Raw genomic sequence first — 18,769 nt, forward strand, 5'->3', positions numbered from 1 at the left:
TTCTGTATGTGGGATAGGGGTCAAAGATCGTTATTGTTTATGTAAGAAACACAGTACTGATAGGGTCAGGACCCAGATTAATTATGCTAGGAAGAGAGATTACATCAATGAGAGGAATAGGTTGGGGAGAATACGTGTTTAGATATATGAAAAACAACCATTTAGAGATTTGACTCATTTTGCATATGCCATTAAATCACAATGGTTTTTGTCAGAGAGTTGAAGGCTTTGGCAAAACAACGTGGTCTACATGGTTATTCTCGAATGAGAAAAGCTGAATTGATTCATTTACTCGGTATGGAATACAACAAACCACAGACTGTTAGAGAACTCAGAGCTCAAGTGAAAAAAAGTGGGCTGAGAGGTTATTCTCGAATGAGAAAAGCTGAATCGATCGCTTTACTAGATAATAATAAATCAGTTGGCGATGTTGATAAACCCACTGTTGTTGATAATAATTAGTTAAAATTTATACCCACAGCTGGCGTTGGTAAATATCTAAGTGGCTGGAGTGAGTGAGTTTGGTTTTATGCCGCTTTTAGCAATATTCCAGCAATATCACGGCAGGGGACACCAGAAATGGGCTTCACACATTGTACCCATGTCGGGAATCGAACCCGGGTCTTCAGCGTGACGAGCGAACACTTTAACCACTAGGCTGCCCGACCGCCCTTAAGAGGTTGGAAGATGGATATTATTTCCAACATGGATGTTAATGATGTTAAGCCCAACGTATCGAGCAAAATTAACGAGGAGTTAGATGATTTAAATAGTATAAAATACCAGCTGACAGTTAACATGTCATTGAGTAAAAGTAACGCAGACGATAGCACTGAATATTTCCGAAGCAATCAAGAAGTCATAACCGAATCCGATACTATAAGCACATCATTAGATACATCAATTCAGAGGATACAAGAAACTTTAGAACGCTGGACTAATAGAGGTTCAGGTTGGGGTGTGGATAAAATCGATAGTTTATATTTCGATATAGCAAATTATATGCCTTAATTTCAAAGGTGGATCTTATATAGATTTACTCCCATATCATAAAAAGTAAAAAGCCATAATTAATGTAAAAAATACAGGCGATGACTGTTTCAGAATGATGATAAGACCTGCATTGTTCCCCACAGATTCTAAAATTGCAAATAGACCTTCTAGCTATCCCCAAAACGACGGACTCAACTTTGATGGTATAGACGAACCTACACCAATCTCACAAATTGATAAGGCGGAAAAGCAAAATAACTTAGCTATAAATGTTTTCAGACATTGTTCTAAAGGAATTGTTGTACACAGGATAAGCTCTGCCCCAGAACAAATTCCCAGAATCAATTCATTTCTGATCGAAAAAGATGGTAAAGATGGTCATTATACATGGATAAAGAGTTTCAGCAGGCTATTATACGATCAAACAACCTATAAGGAAAAGAAATATTTCTGCGACATGGGTACAGCAGACAAGATCTATTAGAAGCACATAAAGAAGACTGCAGAGGTGTTGGACTGCTATCAGGATTGATATGCCTAAAGAGGGAAAAAATATACTAAAATTTGAACATTATTGTAATCAAATGCTGTACGTAATTTACGCTGACTTCGAAGCACTTATCAAACCTATAGAAAATACCGAACGCAATACTGATTGTAGTTTTACATACAAAACTCAAGAACATATTCCTTCTGATTTACAGAGGTCCCGATGCAGCAGGAAAGTTCCGAGAATATCTACAAAATGAAGAGAGAATAATCAGGGAAAATTTATCACGTAAGAAACCCATGTGTATGACGAGGGATGATTGGAGGGCCTTTAAGAAGTCAACGAGTTGTCATGTTTGTAATAAACCCCTGAATGGGGATTCAGTAAGAGATCATTGCCACGTCACGGGTAATTATCGGGGAGCCGCGCATAACGAGTGTAACTTGAAACTAAAAATGAATTCTCAAACAATACCCATCCCCGTTGTGTTTCATAACCTTAGAGGATATGATTCTCATCTCAACATGCAAGCTATCTCAAAGACCGACGGCGGCTTAACATGCATTCCTAATAATATAGAAAAATATATATCATTCCCGTTGACTAAAACTATACATCATGGGGACAAGGATGGGAAAGCCAGAATATAGCAAAGATTCATAGACTCTGTACAGTTTCTGTTATCTTCCCTGGACAATTTAGCTAATGCGAACAATCCCGATGACTTTACAATAACAAATCAATATACTGATCGGTTAACACAGCATTTGTTGCTAAGAAAAGGTGTATATCCTTATGAATATATGGATGATTGGTCTAGATTACCTAGAAACTAAATTACCACCCCTTGAATTATTCTATAGTAACTTAACAGAATCTAAAATAACCGATGCCGATTATGAACACGCTCTGACGGTCTGGGATTAATAAGGTTGTAAGAATATAGGCGATTATCACGATCTGTACTTAAAAACCGATGTTCTGTTACTCGCCAATATATTTGAGATATTTAGAAAGACATGTTTAAAACAATACGGCTTGGATCCGCCATGGTACTATTCCAGCCCCGGACTCTCGTGGGAGGCATTGTTGAAGAAGACCGGTGTAGAACTAAAACTACTCACCAATTACGATATGCACTTGTTGATTGAGAAGGATTAAGGGGTGGTATATCAATGACGGCTAAAAGGTATTCTAAGGCTAATAATATATTAATGGAAGGATATGATCCAAGTAAACCCGATACGCACAAATTATATATCGACGCCAACAATTTGTACGGATGGGCTATGAGTCAACCTTTACCCACAGGTGGTTTTGAGTGGGTTGATGTGAATGATATCGATGTGAATGATATCCCCACAGATTCCGATAAAGGCTACATACTAGAAGTTGACTTGGAATATCAAAATTCGCTGCACAAAGACCATAACAGTTATCCGCTAGATCCCAAAAGATTAATGGTGAATAAAGATTAGATGTCGGAATATCAACACTCCTTGATGGGTAATACTAGGTTAGCTAACGTAGAAAAACTCTTATCAAATTTGATGGATAAGACAAAATATATAGTTCACTACAGAAATCTCAAGTTATATCTATCGTTAGGCATGAAACTAAAGAAAATACACAGAGTTCTAAAGTTTGATCAAACCCTATATAAGATGGAACCCTATATAAGACTGAACACAGATTTAAGAAAGATGGCTACCAGCGATTTCGAAAAGAACCTATATAAGCTCATGAATAACTCGGTATTTGGTAAAACTATGGAGAATCTAAGGAAGCGTGTTGATGTTAAATTAGTCAGATCTAATGAGGAAGAAAGACTCAGGAAACTTATAGCCAGTCCGGCTTTTAACAAAAGCAAGATATTCGATAATGACTTTGCCGCACTACATATGCAGAAGAGTAACATAAAATTCAACAGACCGGTGTACGTTCGTATGAGTATTCTTGACTTGTCAAAACACTTAATGTATGACTTTTATTACAACGAACTTAAGAAGCAGTACAGTGATAGATGTGAGGTGTTATATACCGACAGAGATTCTTTGTTGATGGAAATACAAACCGAGGATGTGTATAAAGAGATGGCAGAAACAATAAATATGTACGACATGAGCGATTACCCAAAAGATAATCCACTGCACAGCGTAGTAAATAAAAAGGTGTTAGGTAAGATGAAGGATGAATGTGCTGGGACCCCTATAGCGGAGTATGTTGGATTAAGACTTAAGATGTATTCTATACACATGCACAAAAGTTAAGCGCCACCATATTCATAGTCTCTTGATTTCATGTGTGGGAATCAGAAATACGAAATATGATGATGTATGACTGAATTAGGCTTCCAAAGTTTCATGAACCCAAATTTGTCCAGATACCACAAGGAAAGCGTGCTTTACGTGTTGTTGCAGTTTCCCTACCCTATAAATAGTGAAATTCAAGTTTCAGATACGTTGTTGCATTTTGCTCCCGTGTGAGATTCCCCTTCCAATAGAGGTTGAAAATCAGCCATGGTGAGGAGAAAGTTAACGACCACTGAAAGATGGCAAGTGATAGGCATGAAAAATGCTGGCATGTCATGCAGGGCCATTGCAAGACAAATGGGTCGTCATCACAGTGTTATCACTCGTTTGATTGTCAAACATGGTCAAACCAATGATGTCAATGACAGGCATAGGTCTGGTAGGCCAAGAAAGACCTCTAACAGAGAGGATAGACGTCTTTTCAGGGTAGTCAGACGAAATCCATTTGCCACTTCAACAGATTTAAGACTGCAGTGGATTACCCATCAGAAACTCTCGACAATGACCGTAAGGCGTCGCCTCAGAGCGGCTGGTTATAACGCCAGAAGACCAGTAAAACTTCCGCAACTGACTGAGAGGCACATGCGGAATCGTCTGATATGGTGTCAGGCCCGTAGTCGATTGAACTTGGCCAACTGGAGAAGGATCCATTGGTCTGACAAGTGTCGAATAATGCTACGAACTGTTGATGGTCGAATACATGTTTGGAGGCAACGTAACACTCGTTTTACACCAAGGAACATCCAGAAGACCTTAGCATGTGGCAGGGGGTCTGTCATGATATGGGGTTGTGTTTCCTTCGGCTGCAAACTTCAACTGGTGACAATTCGTGGAAACCTGAATGGCCAACAATACCAAGATGCCGTTCTTCATCCAGTGGTAGTCCCTCATTTTGACAACCATCCTCTTCAGACAAGACCTGTTTACATGGACGACAATGCTAGACCACACAGATCTCGGGCAGTTTTGGCTTATATGTGTCAAGAAGCTATTGCCACTCTTCCTTGGCCGGCCTGTAGTCCGGATCTTAATCCGATTGAGCATCTCTGGGACATTCTTGGCCGGAAAATCAGACATCGTGATCCCCCAGTTCAAAATCTCACTGGACTTGACGCCGCACTTCATGAAGAAGGAATCTGTTTGCCTCAGAGAAGCATTCAACGACTTGTAATGAGTATGAGGCGTAGGGTTGAAGCTGTGGTCAATGTCCGTGGATCATACACACGTTACTGACGTTTCTGTCTTGCAATAGACTCTGCACTCCCAAGGGTGTCTATGTGACACCTGATATGGTCTGCTGATATCATGACAGTTACATGACAAAATTCAATGTTTTTCTAATCCTTCAATTTCTGGTCTTCAGTAAAATTCCTTTCTGCTCATATTCTTTTGGAACACAAGATAAACTTGCTTTGGGACAACTTTTGCATCACATGAGGTTTACATATACGACTTATAACAATCGTACATCTCGTTATAATAGTCATCATTAAGTAACAGCTCACAAATATGGTGGGTGGCGCTTAACTTTTGTGCATGTGTATATAAAGAAGTCTGATAATGGGGAGATGAGAAAAGCTAAGGGCGTTAAGAATTATGTAGTAAAAAAGCATATCAAACACGAACAGTATAAAGAAGCATTATTCAATGGTAGAACATTCAAACACGAGATGAAATCTTTAAGAAGTTACAATCATAGGATATATGGATTAAGAATGAACAAGACATCATTATCCCCCTTAGATACAAAGAGATGGATTGATAAGGATGGTGTAACTACCTTTGCTTATGGTTATGGTGGTAATACTGTATCGTTGGGAACTATGAGAAACTCTTCTCGTACAAATGCCCTGCCCGGTCCATCTTTAAGATATTAAATAGGCTCTCCTTCCTTCATAACCAACCAACTTATGGTATATATCTTAAGGGACCAAATCGGATCAGTTGCGCGACGTAGGCCTCCTTCGAGTTCACCGGGCTGGTATAAATATTTTACACCAACTCTATCCGGAAGTTTTTGTTCTTTACCTCTCCTGGGTGCTGATGATTCAGAAGTCACAGATTTCATTTTAATTGCATCAGATGGTTTCTTCCCGATTAATCTCATTACTTCATTATTCAGCGCTGATACAACAGCTGATAATCGTGTCACCCATTCGGTTGATCTTAATCTTTCGGATTTCATTTCAATACCAAACAAACGTTCCACTAATATCCGGTTAAATCTTTCAACTATAGCTTGACTACGGTGGGCCTCTTTGTGATGATTGTGACATTGTGCTTTGTTAACAGTTTAGTTACTGATCCCATAAACTCACGACCGGGATCTACTTGAAATAACTTAGGCCATTTTAGTGGTCCGTGTTTATATATGCGGCTCAGTGCATTAGCTACTTCTGTTGAATCTTTCGAGGTTAATGGTTCAGCCTCCTTGTAGCGACTAGCCACATCCACTACCGTTAAAGCGTATTTATATGTTTTGCGTTTTACCTTATCATGGGGAAGAAACAAGAGGTCAGCCTGATGAACTTCATTCGTTGTAAAAATATCAAACTTCTTCCTCGGTATATAACGCGGTGCTGGTAAATATATTTGCCACATCGCTTGTTTCTTTAACCAATCCTTGCCCACATCTTTAGATACCTTAGCAGCAGTGGCTAATTTTTGTACTGCTCCTATACCTTTCCAATATCCTCGTGGGCTATAGTAAATTTTATCCATTATTAATTAATATTGATGATTCTTTTAACACGAATCATGACGATCGTTGAATCGCATCATCATTTTTGCATAAAAAATTCCCTCTGTAGTAGCAGTATAGGTATAAAAATCTGGCTCCAGTGGAAGTGGTCCAGAATCCCCATTACTTATACTACTCCAGCAGTCCAGACAGACGCCACCCATGCAACGCTTCATCAGAGGCTGACATGACCCATGCGCACTGTGAGGATTCCTCACACTCCTCAGATCTACAGTGTTTGTCTTGTCATCTGCCTGTTGTTGGTTCAATTATTTTATTGCCTATGAACTTTCTTAATGCCAGATGAGAGAACAAACATATAAACTGTGTGTTGTTTTTACAGAAGTGCTCTACTCAGTGCTGATAAGCGGTGCTATTTGTGTTTAATCAAGTCAAGTCAAGTCAAGTCAAGTCATGGAGTTGCAGTTTTGGCTAGGGGTCAGCAGTCGTATTAATTTGGAGACACATTAATTTCAAGATTTACAGTATATTTTTGTTCCAGTTAACTCTTGCTTCAAAATATCATGCATATTTTGCTCACTATGTCTTGAGATCCCACATCATAGACATCAGCTATTACAATTTAATTGTGTTCTTTGCACAAGATGTAGCAACAAACCATCTAAATTTTGTTATGTTGGTACACTGTTGGTTTCATTGTCTTTTTAATATTGACTTATCATTATGTTATTTGTTAAATGAATGGAAATATATCTGAGTTAAAGAACAATAGTTAAGCCATATCCAGATAATCTAGTTTCATACCTGTTTTCAGTGTGTGACAGTCCCAAAACATTGCTGGTAAAGTGAGCCAGCTAGCCTCAGAAGTTATCAGCCAGTTTCAAATTTCACTAGCCAAAGAAACTGAACTGATCATTTTGTAAGAAACTTTCATACCTGACCTGTTTTTTCATACTCCCATTTTTGGGTCCTTTTTCTCTTCATCACTCATTTGTCACTTATGATAAGGGCCAAGTTTTCCTTCCCCGAAAAAGGAATGCAAGTTGTGCTGTTGAGACATTTTGGGCATATCAAGAACTCATTGTCAGAAATATATTGTCAAAATATTCTCTCCAAAAAAAATAGAGGTTCATAAATATACTGAACTGCGAAAGAAACATAACCATGGAAAGATATATGAGAAACCGTATTTGTCCAAACACTGTAAACATACTTTGAGATATATTATAAAGATGAAACTTGGGAAAACTGATCATCAAGGTTGAAATTAAAGTGTCAAATGTTCTTAAAGTGAAACACAACATTAATCTCTGATAAATGGCATCACAAGTCAGTATCTCGTGTGTACGCCATGTGCATTGATGACTGCCGTGCAACGTTGATACATGGAATGGATGAGGCACATGAGCCCACACTCTGAGGAATACCTGACGCAGTTCAGCTGCAGTTGTTGGCCTTGGTCGGACATCATTCAGCCGTCTTTGAATCTCGTCCCACAGGTGCTCAATGGGATTAAAAATGGGGACTGAGGGCAGGCCACTGCATGGTTCTGATGCCATTCTGCTGGAGAAAGTCTCTTGTTGCTCTCGCAGTGTGGGCACGGGCGTTATCATGCTGAAACTTGTGGTGATGTGCCAAATGAGGTATGGCGTGTGGTCTCAAGACTTGATCAATGTACCTAGCTGCTGTGACACTATTGCCTCTCCCTGGACCAATGTTCTAGAAGACCACAGGGCCGACCTTCTGTGCAAGACCAATTCCACCCCACACCATGATGCTCGGACCACCCCAGGAGTCTCTCTCAACAACACAAGCATCCGAATAATGTTTACCACAGCGTCGCAAGACTCTAAGAGGTAAACCCCGTCATCAGCAGCTGTGTTATGACTCAAACACACACCCCAAAGTTCACAATCAATTTTCAGCATCAGCCAGGTCTGGATTTCTTTCAAACTCTTACTGGGTGCAACTTTTATTTCAAGTGAATGACATTGCCGTAGCTGCCATTTTCTGCAGTTTGTAAAACCAAGGGATGTCACTCCAAATGGAATTTTTGGGATGGATGACGTCACGAGTCCCCACGTTGATATAGTTTGCTTTAAATAGTTTAAATTTGATGTTTAATGGATTGTTTTGTTATAATTTACGCATCATGGTAAATTTGCTCACATGAGGCACTGTCTTCATCAACTGATGAACGTCACCAAATACAAATCATTCCTTAAGTGCATATCTTGTTTAATCAAGCAATCAGCGATCTTGAATCACTGAGTAATGACATCATGGTTCTCATATTTCTGTATAGCTTCGTTGTAAAATATTCAATTCCACCAGCTCATAAACAATTTGCCTGAAATTTTAAGCCCCTAAATCAATTTATTGACAAACACCTCTGGGGAGACTAAGGTAAACAAAAAAATAATTTTCTTCAGCTGGATCTCAGGATAATAACAACAATAATCTTTGTTTTACTGAAGATCTAATAATAGTGTAACAGCTACCAAATATAATGTGCTGTGTCAACTTAGAATTTATTTCATTGTTGCCAAGAACACACAGAGGAAAGAAGTAAGATTTTCCAACCTCACATATGCAAATGAGGTAAGAGTAGCAAGATACAATTACTTGCACAAATGATTATGGATAGTCGACAGTGAAGAGCACTTCTGTTGAAAATCTGAAATTTAATAGTGTGATGACAGCCAAAATACAGGATTTATGGCTATGATGTAATAGAGGTAGGTTATTCACAAGAATTACAAACTTACAATAAATCACACTGACATAAGATATCTTTAAGAGAAGAAGTCTGCCTGTCAAATGTCAGCCTCGTCAATCGTCAGTCAAGCAGTAGCAGAGAGGAATATAAAATAGGATTGTAAAAGTGCAATGGTCCTGCAAAGGTCAGTATCAGGGTTACTGGGGGTCACTTAGTCATGTACTTACCAGTAATAAGCAGTCCCTCACAAGAAAGAGTTGGGCCTTGGCCCAATGAACATGATGGTAGGCAAGTTTACAGTGGGGTCTGAGATATGCTCTTCCAATTTTTAACAACTTTCATTTATATTGTCCATGATAGCATATCACTCTAGTGACACCAACTATAATGCTGTAAAGGCTGAATCAAGGTAAAAATTCATAATATCACAAAAATGGAACACACATATAAGGCCCCACTACAAACTCCACCTGTGCCAAATTTCAATAGATATTTAAAAAAGGTGGCTGATTTATATTCATTAATGGGTTCCTTAAAAAGGCCACTGAGGTGACCATGTTTTGATAGAATAAAATAATTTATCAGGAATCAACTTGCTCAGTAATGAAATCAATCTACTCTCTGCCACCTGTGATGCTCAATTTAACCAGATTTGAGACCTGTGCCACCACATTAGCAAATTTATAGTGCAGCAATTTTTGTGTATTAGTTGCAGCTTAACTAATAGTAAGGAAGAGAATATATACTCCAAAACATTGTATTCCTCATAATAAAGAAGTTGACATCCATATATTCTCTTCCTTATATGTATCACTTCTAAATGCCTTTCAAAGACCTAACTAATAGTAGTACATAGGGTAACCTTTTTACTTGGTCATACACACTACAATGCTCTTTGACTGATCATTCAAAATTCTCTTCAGGCTGTTATATTTGTTGGCGTCTGATAATTCATGGTGATCGCCTCTGTGGCCTTGCAGATAGAGCATTAGTCTGGAGAGTGGAAGTTTGGTGGTCCAATCTCCTGGCTGCATCACACCAAGAGAAGTTAAAAGATGGTACTTGTTCTTACCATGCCTGGTATTTGGCACTTGGCTGATAAAACAAGGACCGGTTGGCACAAAGTCAATATAATGTGTCAAATTGGGGCATCCTTGTTAAACTGGCCTTGCTATCTCAGTGGGCTAGTATTATGAAACCAGCAACACACACACACACACACACACACACACACACACACACACACACACACTCTTGTGCACGCATATCCCTATATAAATGCAATAAATCAGTAAACCCCATTACACCTCATCTAGCATATATGTTTTGTGTTTACAGTTGTTACAGACTACAATTGCAGTTCATGAACTTGATCTAGGGATCGAACTGAAGCTGGGTGATGGTTTCTTACAAGTCTTTGAGCAAGATAGTAAACAGGTTGTCACACACCTTATGTTACTTGGTGAAATATATCAATAAATGGTGAGGTTCCAAAGGCAGGTAGCCATCACAAGTGATATAAAAGTCTGTAATAGGTAGTTACCAAAAGAAGCCAGGAATTCATGACACCCCGCTGTACGCCAAAGTCCAACATTCACAAGGACATCAATTGCTGCTTCCTTGGCAACAAGCTTGTTTAAGATCATACGCATCTAAAATGACAAAGAGAAACAAGCTGATATCACTTGACATAAAACTGCAGAAAACATAAAAAAAGAATAATGGAAAAGCTGAAGCTGAAATTGATAAATTTTGAAAGGAGCCATCAAGTAAGGATAGTGTGGCAGTTTCTTTGCTGTGCGATGTTGTCTCTTTGATGTGAGAACAGTAAACTACCAATGTACCATTTATTGCCGTCGATAAGGCAACTCCCCTGTACAAGCCTTCAAAATTGAAGCTTATTTATATACCCTGTCTATATAGGGAATCGGAATGAAGTACATCACCAGTGCATACACAATCCCTATATTTGCAATAAAAAATGTTTGTTTTCCGTAGAAAAACATTACATCTTATCCCTTCAGCGAATTCAGGGAAACAAACAGATCATATCAATTAAACTTGGTCAATACAAATTTAAAATTGACATGATGATTTACCAATTAAATTGTAATTCCTGTTCTGCTTGGCATTGTTTTTATATGCAGAGATTAAGATTAAGATTATTGTCTCGTAAACTAAGCCTGAAGCATACAAAGTATATGTACTTTGGTACAGCTGATCGCTATTGCTGGACATTTTTGTATGGAACAATTTGACGAATCACAATCAATGCTCCCGTGTTCGCAATAGCGAAAACTTTATGTTGACATACAGTCAAGTCTCGTTAATTCGACACTCGTTAATCTGACACTAATGATGGGGACCGATTAAATCAGTGCTATTTAGCTTTTAGCTTTAGAGGTTGCATGTATAGAAGACATATTCTGCTAACAATGTAACATGACAATATGAATATTTCATTTTTCATTTTGTTATTGCAAAATGTTTGTATCCTTATCAATCTGTAGTTGCCGGTTTTAGATCACAAACATTGGTACTACTTAATTTCGTTTATCTGACATAATCAACATATGCAACCAACCATGTCGGATTAACGGGACTTGACTGTATAACAGTGAATGAATGTTAGCAATATTGAATGAAATTTGGAATACTATTCTTTAAACTGGCCGAATTATGTCTGTAGTGTTACCTTATTCCCTTTTGTCACTATGTGTGTATCTGACCAGATTTTGTAACATTATGACAGGACGCGCAGATTCTAAACAAATATGTGACATCTCATAGACTAGGGTTAGAGTAGCTTCCCTTTGATGAAGGGCAGTTACTCGAGCAGACAGACCAATGGACTACCGCAATACACAAGTAGAAACAATTTGTGTTGGCAGTTGTTGTTTTGCAACTATATGATGTCACTTTATAAGAAACGGGTTTCTGCTGGAAATATACTGAGTGTTGACACTGTCCGACTGATACATCACTTACCTTCTGACGTATGATATATTAATGCGCACATTCCAGAAAAACTTGCAAAGTTTAGGCAATGTTTCTGAGAGATGGAAAGAGATTTTTCGAGCACAGAATTAAAGAGTGACATTTTCTTTTATATTTATAGTTAAGAGGTTATCACGCTTGTGTGTTTGGGGATGGTAAATATCCTGTATTAGGAATAAACATGATGTATTAGGTTGCCAAGGTTTGATAAATACAATGTTTATTCCTAATACAGGATATTTACCATCCCCAAACACATGTGAAAACCTCTATATATGTATTTTATTAAAATAAGCACTGAATTTCTATTGTTTCCTTAAATAACTATTTAATTATATGGTTGTGTTGAAAAATAATCTGCAAAGTAGACAAATGTAACCACAAATGAAATAACATTTTCTTAACTTGAGAAATTCCCAATATCCAATAAATTCTCTTTTTCTTTTTACAGCTATTAGGAAGTGTTGTAGAAGGAGTGCATCAGAGATGTTTTTCTACAACCTTATAGGTGGGAGTCATGGCGACATACAGTAACAAATATGAAACAAGTAATAAGTATTCTTCAATGTTTGCAATGTGATTGAGTTGGGTTTAACGCCCCTTTGAACAGTATTCCAGTTATCTCACGGCTTGTAAGCTTAATGGGGGGAAAAACCAATAGTGATGCAGGTCTCTGACATTTACCACTTTGGTGAAAACCATGAGCATTGGGAGAAACATAATCAGGGTAAAACGGGATTCAAACCCACAATCATGGGTTTCTGCCAAAGGGACGCAACTCTGCACAGCTAATTGTGGCGCCTCAGATGACTGGGCCAACCATGTCCCCACAAATCTGCAAAGAATGAATGTACTATTGCATTGTTACAATGTACACAAAATATCTATTCTTAGCTTTATATACCCATAGGAATAATTGTTTTACAAAACACAAAATAAAATCCTGATAATTTTACAAAATATGATGTCATAATAAGGAGAACAAGTTCAGCATTCTCAATACATCAGGTTAATAGAAGATATTTGTTTATAGAACAAAAAATTGGAAATTTGAGTTTAAATTTGATATTTAATACTCATCCTATCTCACACTTTGCATATCTTCTTTGACAATGCTATGTGGAAACCCAGTCACCCGAAAACACACCAGCATTTCTATGGTTATGGCCAACAACTGGGTCAATTACGTGCTCTGTGCACGGTAACCCCTTCCAGGATCTGACCATGTGCATCTCTCTACCAACTCATTCTCTTTTGTAGAGCTATCAGGCGAGAGGAACTGAGATGTGGAGATGGTAAGGTTGGCATATCGAGTGTGAGATTGGATAAGTATATAAACATACAATTACACTAAAATTTCTAAATTTTAAAACTTATGCCATCTCACTCTTTGCATTTATTTCTGGACCGGTTTCAATTCTTCAAACAGGTCGGAGCCATCTCCTATAGACAGTGTGGTGCGACTGTTTCGGTGTCTTGAATTGAATTGATCGACAACATCCATAGAGAGGATATTCGAAACCAAAAGCCTACATCACAAATACTCAAGGAAGAATGATGTAGAATGTAGGTTTTGGGACATGGTTCAATTAAAGGAATGGCTAAAAAGTCTCTACAGGCAAGTTAATACACCCTCCAAAAGTGACTTGGTCTGAGAAACCCGAACAATATAAAAACACTCAATACCAAAGTTAATGTTTAAAGATTTATTATGTATACACTTTCGTATAAAAAATACAACATGTGTATATGACATTTCTATCTGTGTTTGCTGCGGTGTGACAGTTGTTGTGCAAAAACCAAATGTCCGAACTTGTAGAGACCCTGGACATCAGTGACTCAGATGTCGCGGAGGTAATGAGAGGTGAACACTGTGTCTGACTTCCAGAAGCACCCTTCCATGATCGCGGAGAGGGTGCAATTAATGTGTAAGGCCATTGTGGAAGCAACCCTTCTCATGAGGGTTGGACTTTGCAGGTGGAGGCAGCCCAGCCAAGTGTACTCCCAAAGCATGATAGAGCAAAGCCAAAAAGAGAGGGTGGTACGGGAATTTTCAGTGATGGAGGCAGTCAACAGAATCTTTTCCATGAGTGTCTACAGTGACAAAAGCGGCCAGATACAGACCAAGTGCTCGAACTGAACAAAGGGAGAGATCTTCATGGTCATCTCCAATCTCAAAATTGATGTAGGAAGGGGATTAGTAAATAGACGATCAAATTGGCCGGAAGCTGATTTTTTGCTAGAAATTCCCCTTAGGCCTAGGTAACCCTGCAGATCCCTCAAACTTAACCCTGGTGACATCAAGCGTGTATCTCGCTAACACAAGCTGCAGCAGCCAAGGTCAATATAAACACTGTCTTCAGTGTGATCAAAGCGTGATCAGTGTCTCAAAGTCTTTATGGAGCCTTTTTAAGTGGAGTCTTTTAAGCTTATCTGAAGCACGACAAAAATTCTCAATGGCTGTCCACTTGTGATTGTAAAGGCCCGTGGAAGATGTACGGTGAGCTGCACCCCACTTGGTAGCTATAAGGGACTTCTGCAGATGGACCAGACGCATGGATGATGCGTTGCAAGGGACGAATGTACCTACTCTACAGCCGCCATAGCTCCTCCTCAAGCCCAGCCCACCACCATCTTGGCGTCTACTCTTATCCCTCAATCTGCTAAGTCTTTTCATTTTTCATTGTTCATTATTTATCATGGCACTCCACATCACTCTTTCCTACACCCATCTCCAGTAAACAGCATTTTCCAGGTCTAATTAACACATAAAACAAACCTAATCCCCTTTGATTTCGGACTAGACATACAAGAATACATACAAATATCAAACACACAACCTTCCCAAATCCAAATAATCCACTTCAAAAGCATTAATAAAAAACAATCCACAAATGGTAGACCAACAACACTAACACTATTATAAACCTTTAAGACACTCCCACTCCCATCTCACCTAACCTTCGGTGCCCTTACATACAAAGTCCACCCCATCAGAAAAAAACCACACGATGCAACATCTGCCACTCATCCCAACACAACAAGTCAGATCACAAAATGTAGATCACACAGACACGAAGCTACTGAATGCACATGGGCCCCCTTCTGTATACACTCCAAAGCCGAAAGACATACAGCCACACAATACACATGCCCAGTCAAAAAAAACCACAACCTCAGAATCATCAAATACATCACACAAGCCAACCTCCCAAAACCAGCAATAGTCACACCATACTGATGTTCGTGAGGAATCTGACATGTACCAAACACTAAACTCAACAGCAAGCTCCTTAACTGTATCATGGGCATTAAATATGAACATAAGTCTTGTAATAATGCTTATACTAAAAAAAATAAAATGTTAGAAAACCTTTAATGGTAGTTATTGATAAAATATACTTTAATGCACAAAATATCAAAATATAATATCATTGCAATGTTCTAAATCACCTAAATATTAAACCATAAATACTTTGTCACGTAAACCAAAACATTCAATAATTATCTTTATTGAAATAATGTTAATCTAAACGCCATGTAAGCTATGACTTCATTTTGGTGTCTAAGTATCAATGTAAACAAACCTTAATCCCCATTATCCAACTATATAAACATAACCCTTACTTACTTACTTACTTTGGAGATTTAACGTGCGCTTTCCGACCGATGCATATTTCGCACACGGGCCCGGCCAGGCCATTTAAGTTGTTTCCGAAAGGGGCGAAAGTGGTGTGTGCAACCCAAGAGGGGGCTTTAGGGGCTGCTTATATAGAATTTGGGAATTTTGAGATTTGGAATAGATGCCGATGGGGTAGGGGAGGAGAACTAAGGGAGCTGGGTATGGTGGATGTTTGTGTGTTTATGTAATTTTGATTTGGTGGATTATAGTGTTTTTAGATGCGTTTTATTAGTTCCGTTTTGATTAAGAATATGCCTAAGGCCTTGAAGTTTTCTAGTTTATTTTGTGGGTTTAGTATTGCTTCTAGAGTGAGAGCCTTGTTTAGATTGAGGGTGGTTTGTAATGCGGTTCGATGTGTTAGGTAGTGTGTGCAGTAGATGAGTGCGTGTTCTGGGGTTTCTAGTTGTTTGCAGTGTGGGCAGTTACCTGTAGTATGTTTTTTTATTTTTTTTTAGGTGGTTATTTAGGTTGGTGTGTCCTGTTTGGAGTTTAGTGATTACTCTGTCGATTTTTTTTGATGGATGGAGAATTTTTGGTTTGGTTAGTGGTTTGCTGAGTACTTTTTTGATTTGGCTATTTGAGTTTAGGTATAGGTTATGCCATTTTTTTGTGATTTTTTGCTTATTTACACTTTTAATTTCTGATTTTGAGATGGGTAAGTTTAAGCTTATTTCTGGGATTTTGAGGGATATTTTAGCTGCCTTATCAGCGTTTTCATTACCGTATATTCCTACGTGGGCGGGTATCCACAAGAAGGTTATTTGTTTGCCTGCCTTAGTTAGGTCGTTGGAGCTTTTAAGTATTAGATTTATTAATTGAGGTCGGTTTTTGGTATTTTTGTTTTGGAGGGCTTGCAGTTCACTTAGGGAGTCGGTAAGTATTAGGATTTTATTGTGGTTTTTGGATTCTTGATTATGGAGGGCTGAGGCCATGCCCATTAGTTCTGCCGTGAATATTGATTGGTTGTTTGGGAGTCAGAAGGATTGTGTGGTTTTAGTTGGTTGTGTGGTATGGACTCCGAAACCTGTGTGTTTGGAGGTCGGATCTGAAGATCCGTCCGTGTAAATGTGACACCAATTTGGCCAATTTTCGTGTATGTATGCTAGTGTGGTGGTTTTAGCTATGTTTGGGTCGGTTTGTTTATTTATTTGGCTAGCTAGCGTTGTGTCTATTTTGGGTATTTTAAGTTTAGGGGTGAAGATATTTGATTGTTTGCAGTTTTGTTTAAGATTTTTAATTTGGTGTTCATTTAGGTAGTTTGTTATTCTTTTGGATATTGGGGTAAGTAAGGGGTGTTTACGGGCTAGAGCTTGGTTTTTGGGGCTGATATTTTGGTTTATTAAGTTTTGGATTAGAGGGTTTGATTGGGATGCGGCCCAGAAATTTAAGCTTAGCTGTTCCCTGTGTAGACTTAGTGGCATTTCTCCTGTTAAGGCCTGAAGTGAAGTGTAGGAGGTGCCATGTTGGGTGCGTGTAATTAGTTTGAGAGCCTGATATTGTATTGAGTCAAGTTTTTTAGATAGAGAGTTGTTTAGGGTGTTGTATATGGCGCAGCCGTAGTCTAGTTTTGATCTAATTAGTGATATGTAGAGTGAGAGGAGGGTATCTTTGGAGGCTCCCCAGTTTGAGCCAGTGAGGCATCTTAGGGTGTTTAGGTCTTTACTGCATTTAGTTGTTAGGTTTTGGATGTGAGCATCCCAGGTGAGATGTTCATCGAAAATAAGTCCTAAGAATTTGGTTTGTTTTTGAAATTTGATTGTTTGGTTGTTTAGCTGGAGGATTGGGGAGGCGGGTTTCATGTTTTTATGTTTGAATACTATTCTTGTTGTTTTTTCTGAGTTAAGGTAGAAGCCCCATTTGTCAGCCCATTGTTGTATTTTATTAAGAGATTTTTGGAGTAAATTTTGGGCCATTTTAATGCTTTTAGTGCGGATCCATAGGGCTCCATCATCCGCGAATTTGGATGTGTTTATTTTAGGGGATAGGCCCTCGAAGAGATCGTTTATCATTATATTAAAGAGTGTGGGGCTGAGGATACTGCCCTGGGGAGTGCCATTTTCTAGGGGACACTGGTCCGATAGAGTATGGTCTATCCCCACTGTTATTTTACGTTCATTTAGAAAGTCCTGAATGTAGTTTATTATTTGTCCTTTTAGTCCTATTTTTTTAAGTTTTTGTATTAGCCCGTTGTGCCAAACCATGTCGAATGCTTTGGAGAAATCCAGAAAGATGCCTGTTGTGTATTGTTTGTTGAGTTGTCCTGTCTTGATGTCCTGTTCTAGTCGGGCGAGATTATCTAAGGTTGAGCGGCCAGGAGTGAAACCGCTTTGATCTGTGTTTATGATGTTATTTTGAGTTAAGTAGTGTTGTAGTCTATTTTTGGCCATAGATTCCATTACTTTACATAGGTTTGAGGTTAGGGATATTGGTCTATAAGAATTTGCCTGGTTAGTTGGTTTATCAGGTTTAGGGATAGGGATGACTAGTGCCTGTTTCCAGGGAGTTGGTACCTGTCCGTTTTGATAGATTAGATTATATAGTTTAAGTAGTGCCTGGAGTAGGTTGGGGGGGAGTTTTTTGATTATTTGGTAGGATGTTAGGTCTAGTCCTGGGGCAGTTCCCTTTTTCCTATTTTGGAGTACGTACTGGAGTTCTTCCATTGAGTAAGGTTGGTTTATTTCGAGGTTATCATTATTTGGTTCTTTAGTAGGTTTGGCTTCTGCTTTAAGTTTTTGTTGAAATTTTTCGCTGAAGTTATTGTTGCTGCTTATGGCCGAGAAGTGGTTTGCTAGGTTATTTGCCTTTTCGGTAGGGTTGGTTGAATTGTTTATGTTGGGTGTTTTTTTGTGACGTTTTAAGCCTCTAACGGCGTGGA

At 38.6% G+C, this 18,769-nt stretch overlaps 1 protein-coding gene across 2 annotated transcripts in view; it reads right to left on the bottom strand.

Moving 5' to 3' along the window:
* LOC124119292 (tetratricopeptide repeat protein 28-like) overlaps nt 1-18,769 on the bottom strand; it is a 309,240-nt gene that overhangs the window by 77,909 nt on the left and 212,562 nt on the right. Inside the window, exon 13 of one of the 2 annotated variants that reach the window (XM_046481753.2) lies at nt 10,759-10,867. The exons of the other annotated variant lie outside the window; for it this stretch is intronic. Within the exon in view, the coding sequence (XP_046337709.1) occupies nt 10,759-10,867 (109 nt within the window). The remainder of the gene's footprint in view (nt 1-10,758; nt 10,868-18,769) is intronic. 2 annotated transcript variants of the gene reach the window in all.

This window comes from Haliotis rufescens, unplaced genomic scaffold (assembly GCF_023055435.1).
Source record: "Haliotis rufescens isolate VD_foot unplaced genomic scaffold, xgHalRufe1.0.p SCAF_36, whole genome shotgun sequence".
Lineage (NCBI taxonomy): Eukaryota > Metazoa > Mollusca > Gastropoda > Lepetellida > Haliotidae > Haliotis > Haliotis rufescens.